Source organism: Triticum aestivum, chromosome 1A (genome assembly GCF_018294505.1).
Source record: "Triticum aestivum cultivar Chinese Spring chromosome 1A, IWGSC CS RefSeq v2.1, whole genome shotgun sequence".
NCBI lineage: Eukaryota > Viridiplantae > Streptophyta > Magnoliopsida > Poales > Poaceae > Triticum > Triticum aestivum.
The window spans coordinates 370,135,000-370,143,540 of record NC_057794.1 but is presented as its reverse complement, the minus strand read 5'-3'; the positions used below and the strand labels follow the sequence as shown (position 1 = coordinate 370,143,540).

General features: G+C 47.2%; 1 protein-coding gene across 1 annotated transcript; it reads right to left on the bottom strand.

The window, feature by feature from the left end:
* Positions 1-2,703: 2,703 nt before the first annotated feature.
* Positions 2,704-5,261, bottom strand: LOC123131535 (uncharacterized). Its single transcript, XM_044551212.1, has 7 exons — positions 4,983-5,261; positions 4,782-4,853; positions 4,273-4,340; positions 3,413-3,563; positions 3,232-3,315; positions 3,036-3,143; positions 2,704-2,951 (listed from the first exon to the last, which is right to left on the bottom strand). Exons 1-7 carry the CDS (start codon positions 5,118-5,120, stop codon positions 2,871-2,873), a joined length of 702 nt encoding a protein of 233 aa, XP_044407147.1. The 5' UTR covers positions 5,121-5,261; the 3' UTR covers positions 2,704-2,870.
* Between the last annotated feature and the right edge of the window lie 3,280 nt (positions 5,262-8,541).

Genomic DNA, 8,541 nt, shown 5'->3' with positions numbered 1-8,541 from the left:
AAAATGAAAAAACGTAGGAAAGTGAGTCTCATGCATCACAAATCCCACTAGTAGGCCTCTAACCAAATTGGTTAAAATTTTCTTGAAATATATACTTTGAAGTAGCATTAGTTCTTTGAGATACATTGACATGAATTTCCAAAGTCCGCCTTGGGGATTAGATGCACTTTTAGCATGTCACCTTGCCCACCAAGTTTCCTTGGGCTACCTATAACATGGCTTCCTTGGATGATTGCAGATCCAAAAATAAATATTTACAAGATTTATTAGTTCATATTTTTATTTCTGATAATATAAACCCAATGTCGACCAAGTTTTGTGGGTGAATTACAAGTGTGCTATTTGTCTTTCCAAAATTCTTGAAACTTGACATATATAGAGGAAGCTATGATAAATATATTAGAGTTTTTAGAGAACGAACCCTTGTGCATTGATTTTCTGGGTGCATTTTAGAGCATTTTTACGAGGTGTGTAATTATCCTCGTCTTCACAATTAAACAAATGATGCCAAGAGATGGTTATGATGCAGGATTAACTCATACTTACTTTTACTAAATTTGAGCAATGTATATGTCAAGGAGTCAAGAAAGTCAGCGAAATTCGTCGTCCACGGACCATGATTTGGGTAGTACTTTGTTTGGATGCCTTCTTCTCCTCCTCGCTCTCCTAGTCGCACGATGGTGTGGTCTGGGATGCAAGAATCTATCAAAATCAAACGATGGTTGTTGACACTATGTAAGTGCAATGCATGTTGTACTTGTTGTTCTGCCTATAGTGCTCCTCTACCCATGGCCGAGGACAGCGGGGAGAAGTGGCCGAGGGTGGTATGGAAGGCGAGAAATCAGAGGAAAACTTAGCCGAAATTTCACCAGAGGTCGGTGGGGGTGCACGAGCATGCATGGTCGTGACGCCGAGAAGGTTGGATGGTTCGCTGGAGGGGTGATGTGCACTGTCGTGAATTGGGGGGAGGAGAGAGAGGATTTAGGGAGAATTGGAGTGGCTCCTTAAATTTAAACAACAAAGGCATCTTTTCAGGGTCAACTCCTTCATTTTTTTAGCAGTTATAACTTATAACTTTGGGGTCAGTTAGTTAGGCTTTAACTGCTCAAAAGATTTCATTTAAGGAGTTAAATGGACTTTGAGGGATCTAACGCCCTGGTGAAGACGATGAAGAATACTTCTCGTAGTAATTTGGTCGCTAAGACTGTTAGAGCATCTACAGTCGCGGACATCAAATTCGGGCCCTCAGACGCCCGCGGATGCACCCAAGCGTGTCCGCGGGGAGTGGCTGGTCACACTTCAAAATTCGTCTGCTGCATCCAGGTACCTCAAAGTTGATACCTCAAATCCATACAAATTATGCATAATAAAAACCTACATACTACTTAGATATCCATGATGATTTCCATGTCAGGCTTTAGGTAGATGGGCGCCTGCGGCACCTTTGGCTCGTTGTCAGACTCACTAGGGGCATAGATTTCGTTGATCTCCGCCCTCTACGGGCGGAGGAAGCGCCGGTTGGCCTCCACCGCGGCCTCCGATTAGATGGACTCCAGGATGGCGGTCTGCTCCGCCTCCTCCTCCGATTGGGCGACCTCGAACTCTGCCATGGCGAAGCCCGCAACCGCCTCCGCCTCCACCTCTGGCTCCGTCGCGTCCTTCGAATTCAAATCTGCCCCCTTCATTGGCTAGGGGTCCTGCTCTGCCTTCGACTGTTGCTCCGCATCCTCCACCTTCCCCTTCATCTCCACAAGTCCGGTGGCAGGCCGGATGCGATCCAGGCTTCGTACCTAGCATGAATCTTCTCGAGAAGCTGAAAGTGTCGATCTAACGTCAACATAATGTAGGTGGTCACCCTCCACCGGGCTATGGTTGTTGCGGACGGCGAGCCAAGAGGGGGAGGCGGGGAGGGAGTGGATGTGGCTCGGGCTGGTGGCGCGAAGAGGGAGGGAAGTGGATGTGGCTAGGGCTGGGAAGGGGAGGGGGGTCACTGTCCAGCTTAAATAACCAGACTTTGACCGGAGCGGGCCACGCGACGTTCACACCTCCCAAAGGAGACGACTGTCAGACCGTTGGGTTTCAGAGTGATTTTGTGCGGGATCCTAACATAAGTCCGACGAGACGGACGCGCCTGGCCGCCCCAAATTTGTGTTGGGTATGATAGATGCCGGTAAGCTAGGCGTTTGAGACCGATTTGTTTTTTCTTTTTATAGTTTGAGGCGTCCGGCTGTAGATGCTCTTCCCCATATCCGTTCCGAATTTTGTGTTGGATAAGATAGATGCCAGTCAGCTAGGTGTTTGAGATTTTTTTTCTTCTTATGATTTTAGGCGTCCGACTGTAAATGCTCTTACCATGAATGCTCTTTGATCATATTCACGGTACCATATGACATCATATGAATAAAGCGGGAAGTTAAAGTTCATAACTACTTCCTTCATTTCGAATTACTTGTCAATGTATTTATATATATTTTAATTTTAAATATATCCATTTCTGTAACGAGTAATTTGGAATGGAGAAAGTACTTTGCTAAACAAATCAGTTTGAGTGTCAAATTATTCCGGATGACTAACTCCGGATGGAGGAAGTACTTGTCTGCTGGTGTAAGCTTTATATAGACCCCGAGAAAGTCCATCTTCGCAGCCTGTATATTTTGAGATTATCAAGAGCTGAGGGTTGCACTGTCTTGATAAAAGAAAAGCTGGATTTGGAGTTGTTGATTCATTCATCACTGAATGAAATATATGTGCACATACACACCGGAAAGCTTATGAACAATTTTTCTTTCTCTTTCTTTTTTCCTAATTGCTCCCTGATCAACATCAATAATAATACATTTAAGACTATTCTAGCGGACAACATCCACTCCTCACACAACAAGAATCACATGCTGCTGTTGTCTCTGACCGGGCACCCCGTGTTGCATTCTTGATGCGTTCCTTCTTTGATCCTGCAGCAAGAAACAGGTGTCAAAAACTTGCTCACTGGAACCTCCCCTGCAACCAGCGCCTAAAACTCGGACGACGCAACGCACCTGGAGCATCTGCAGCCGGTACTGCATCTGGCCGTGCTGCACCGCGGAGATGAGCCGCATGAGGACGTAGAACGGCAGCAAGATCCCACTCGCCCTCAGCAAGTATATCTTCAAAGAAAAGGAACACATGTCAAACAATCATGGATCACCTTTATTTGTTTATTTATCCGAGGGAAAAATCATGGATAGAACTCACCGTCAGCAGGCTGAAGGCGTACTGATTCGCGGCGCCGACGGTCACCAGGGCGATGAGATGCCTCAGCAGCAACACAACAGTGAACTGCATGGACAAGCAGAATTCGGTCAGAGTTCAACGCCATTCGCATCTGAAGTTCTGAACATGGCAATGTGGTTCAAAGTCTCGGTCAGGGGTGTACCGTCACCGTCACCGACCGGCACCAGGCAGCACTTCTGCCGGCGGCGCTCGCGCACTCGGCGTAGGCCGGGTCACCCACCGCCGCGTCGAGCCCGATCAACACGGCATCCTCCGGTGCCTCATAATCCTGCCTTGGGACCTCCAGGCTCCCTCTGCACCACGAACAACAGGTTAACGTGTGATGGCGATGACAGGATTCAACATTTGACCCTCTGGACCATTCATGCCATCTCGTATTCTCATTGCATTGTTGAACAGATGGTACCTATCTCTGCAGTAGTGCGAACCAAGAGACGGGTTGACTCGTTTGCAGTTTTGCAAGGCTGCAATGGCATGGTGCTGCAGGAGTGCAGGACACGGTTGTACAGATGTGAAACGGAGGGCATCTTATCTGCCATCTCATGGGGAGAATAATCAGGACAAGGCGGTTGGTATTTGGTACTGTACAACTTGGCTGGCGAAACAGCTGGACCGAATCCACGTACCGGTCGGCGGCTCTGTCAATGATCATTTGTTCTTTGCTTTCCCCCCGTCCTAAAGAAACAAGATGCCATGCCGCGTAGAGTGAGACGGACAGCTGCTGTTTGATTGGTATTCTTGTTTATTTACCTGAATGGTTTGAATTTTTGTATACTGGTCGTGCCTCGCTATTGTGAACCCCGGCAACCAGGTCAGGATCCGAATGTTTTATTGGGCATTCCAAATGGTTGATGACAGTTGCATGTCACTCACTAGACATGAATTAGGAGTAAGGTTTTACTATTCAGCATTCACTACGTTCTATAGCCTCTTTGCGCGTACCAGCACCGGTCCCAGTTACCAAGAGAGGAGAGGGAGAAAATGAGTGGGGAGGGGCGGCACCTGATGGTGACTGCGACATGAGCAACTTGAGTTTTCTTGGGAGCAACGGTGTATCCAGGCTCGTAATTCTGGACAGCAAAAAAACATGTTAAACAAAAGCAAGGAAACAAGCAGCGGAGAGTTCTATCTATGAAAAGATTGTACAGTACTCGGTATGCTAAAAACATCTACTCTTTACAGGAGTCCTACCCAAGCTGTGAAGCACTCACTCACACGGGTCTCAATTCCGGAAATCGTGGAAAAGGGCGAACAGAGTTGGTTCATCCTCCCATAGCCTAGTCCTCTTTTTTTTGCTATATATTTTTTAAGTAAAAAATGGAAATTCTCATGGATAAAACAGTAGGAAATGATGATCAGGCAAAGATTAGAATAGAAGTTTTTCAAAAAAGGAAATTCCCATGGATAAACGGACGGTAGGAAATGATGATCAAGCGAAATAACTGGACACGCGAGGATTCCAGTGAGATTTTTTCAAGGAGATGCAACGGAACCAGAGAAGGCCGAGTTACCTGGAGGCAAATCTCGCAGACGGTGCTCCCCTTCTCGTCGCACCATCTCTGCACGCACCCCCTGTGAGCATACTGGAGAACACGACATGAACACGCAGATCAACCATCAAGAAACGGCACCGATCGGGAGAAGGGAACACCCAAGGAATTGGGCAGAACAACAGCCAGAATGATAGCAATCCATGTATACACGACATATACCTTGAGGGAGCCAGAGCATCCGCAGGGAGACTCCATGGCGGTTGCGGTTGCGCAGCCGTCGTCCCCTTCCTCCTCGTGGCAAATCCTGCACTGCCTCGGCGAGCACGAGCACCACGCCTCGTCCTGCCGCTCCGTCATCCTCCTCCCTCCCTCCGATCTCTCGAATTCCAGCCTTCCTCTCTGGCTCCGGCTCTGGCTATCTCCGCGGGCGGCTATTGGCTGCTGCTCCTCTGATTCTCTCCCCTTTCCCTGAATGGGGATGGCATTGAATAAGGTTTTTCTGGAACATAGGTGGCATTAAATAGGTACGACGAGGCGAGGAGGAGAAACCGAAAGGGGCCACGGAAATCCAAATGCGCGACAGGTGGTGGCCCCGAACGCTCTGGGAACGGCCACGGCAGTTGCTAGTTGGTTCCGGGCCGCCGCAACGGGCAGGCTTCAATTAGCTAGCTCCTGGTCGATCTGGGCCTCGGCGTGCTTTGTACGACCGGATTGTTGCCATACTTCCTGCCATACATGTGTTGTGTGTCGTACACCCGTTGGTACTACACTCGTTGGTATTCAGAGCATCTCCAAGACCGACCCATAGATCAGACACCGCATTCGTCCACAAATACTAAAGAAAAAGCCGGTCATTCAAAGTTATCCAGGTACATTTAAAACAGAATTTGAATCTGATCAAACAAATTACATGCGAACTGGATAATTTTCATACAAACCAGATGAAAACCTTTATATTTAACTAAACTATACCAGACTAGGCTAAACTAGCCTATAGTTGGCCGCGGCGGGTCTTCATTTCCATGACATGTCTTCCCTTTGTCCGGCAGCCCGCTCATCGGACTGCCCTAAACCCCGTAGGGACATGCTTTAGCGGGAGGGGAAGAGTAGCCACCCTCTGCTACCGCGAAGCACAAATTAAAATTGGTTTTTGGAACGGAAAAGACGGACGCCGTGGCCTATGCCCCGGGCAAGTCACCGGCTGTGCAACCCGGTGAGGCGGCAGCGTTGGCCTTCATGGGACCCAACCGGCGGCGACCATCCATGTTCTACTTTTCCTTGATGTCAGCGGCGGCCGCAGACATGCCGGCTTGGTCGTCGTGGCGTCGGGGCACGACTGACGCGGAGTTGGTGACCTCATCGTTGGTGCCCAGTCAAATTCCTCTGCTGTTGAGTGAACATCCGCGAACAAGGCTTATTCTTCGCGTGTCAGACACGTTGCCGGCATCGCTCGCGACAGATTTGCAAGGAGACAACATTGGCCAGTTTGGACGAGCGAGGACGTCCTGGTGGTGGCAGTGTCACCTGCTCTGGAGGGCTTGCCGGCAAGCCCTCCTGTATCCTGCTGGCTTGTTGGGCAACCCATGCAGCTGCAATGCTGAAGAGCTCCTTCTTCTACTCGCCAGAGAGGCCACCACAGAAGAATTTGGAGCTGGAGGCCATGCCGAGTGTGATACTAGGGTGTGGTTCCTGCCCGGCGCAAGGACATGTTTAAATAGTGTGCGGATGCGAGACACCTACCAGAGAGGTGCTTAATATATATCAGCCGACACAGGGACGAACATGTGGCGCTCGGGCAATAGATTATGTTCCTCCACACACACGCTGGTTTAATGGAGGTAGGTGGGCAGACAAATGCCATTTCAGTGCGGAGAGAAGGCGTGTGCAACAGGCGGCGCTCTCGGCCGACGAGCCGCTTCAATGCCAGCGCAAGTGAGATATCACGTCCGCTCTAGGCCGGTGTCAATGTGGTGTTAGAAATATACTCTAGAGGCAATAATATTTGTATTGTTATATTTCCATACTCATAATTACAAAGTTTATATTCTATGCTATAACTGCTATGATCCTGGAATATGTGATTCAGTAGAAAACTTATATGCACGTGTGGAATAATAAACAGTAAAAATGAAAGGTTCCTAGTCTTGCCTCTAGGACTAGCTCAAGTGTTGTTGGTGATCACATTTTCCAGATCTCGGGATATTGTTAAGTGTAGCGATAGTCCTAAAACAACATTGAGATTATGACATTGGAAGAACGGTCATATTGAATCGACCCAATCTTGTCTGTTATGAATTGAGTTAATATCGTCTATAATCAATTGTAATAACATAGAGTGTTAACATGTGATTTTGCTCCTTAGACCATGAGAATATCGTAGTCACTTATTACCATATAGTGGGCTTTGGGGTTGCTCAAACGTCACCTGTAACACGATGATCATAACGATAACTTATAGGTTCATTAGAAAGTTTGATAAGGGACTACATAGCTCGAGAGTGGGATTTGCTTCTCCGACGATGGAGAGATATTTTTAAGGCCCTCTCCGTCTGACGACGTCCATCATCGCCTGACCAGGCATAGGTGACTACGTCAAGGGGATGCCAGAACACAATAACGAGAAAGAAAAGAAAAATGGTGACGAGGATTTTGGTATAGTGAGCATGGTGATGACTTAGGGGGGTACCGATGTATCCCGGGTTTTGTGAAGTATCGTGAAGCCAAAGGAACATCACATGATTGAAGGAAATATGCCCTAGAGGCAATAATAAAGTTATTATTTATTTCCTTATAATCATGATAAATGTTTATTATTCATGCTAGAATTTTATTAACCGGAAACATAATACATGTGTGAATACATAGACAAACAAAGTGTCACTAGTATGCCTCTACTTGACTAGCTCGTTAATCAAAGATGGTTATGTTTCCTAACCATGAACAATGAGTTGTTATTTGATTAACGGGATCACATCATTGAGAGAATGATCTGATTGACATGACCCATTCCATTAGCTTAGCACCCGATCGTTTAGTATGTTGCTATTGCTTTCTTCATGACTTATACATGTTCCTATAACTATGAGATTATGCAACTCCCGTTTACCAGAGGAACACTTTGGGTACTACCAAACGTCACAACGTAATTGGGTGATTATAAAGGAGTACTACAGATGTCTCCAAAGGTACATGTTGGGTTGGCGTATTTCGAGATTAGGTTTTGTCACTCCGATTGTCGGAGAGGTATCTCTGGGCCCTCTCGGTAATGCACATCACTTAAGCCTTGCAAGCATTGCAACTAAATGAGTTAGTTGCGGGATGGTGTATTACAGAACGAGTAAAGAGACTTGCCGGTAACGAGATTGAACTAGGTATTGGAATACCGACGATTGAATCTCAGGCAAGTAACATACCGATGACAAAGGGAACAACGTATGTTGTTATGCGGTCTGACCGATAAAGATCTTCGTAGAATATGTAGGAGCCAATATGGGCATCCAGGTCCCGCTATTGGTTATTGACTGGAGACATGTCTCGGTCATGTCTACATTGTTCTCGAACCCGTAGGGTCCGCACGCTTAAGGTTACGATGACAGTTTTATTATGAGTTTATGCATTTTGATGTACCGAAGGTTGTTCGGAGTCCCGGATGTGATCACGGACATGGCGAGGAGTCTCAAAATAGTCGAGACATAAAGATTGATATATTGGAAGCCTATGTTTGGATATCAGAAGTGTTCCGGGTGAAATCGGGATTTTACCGGAGTACCGGGAGGTT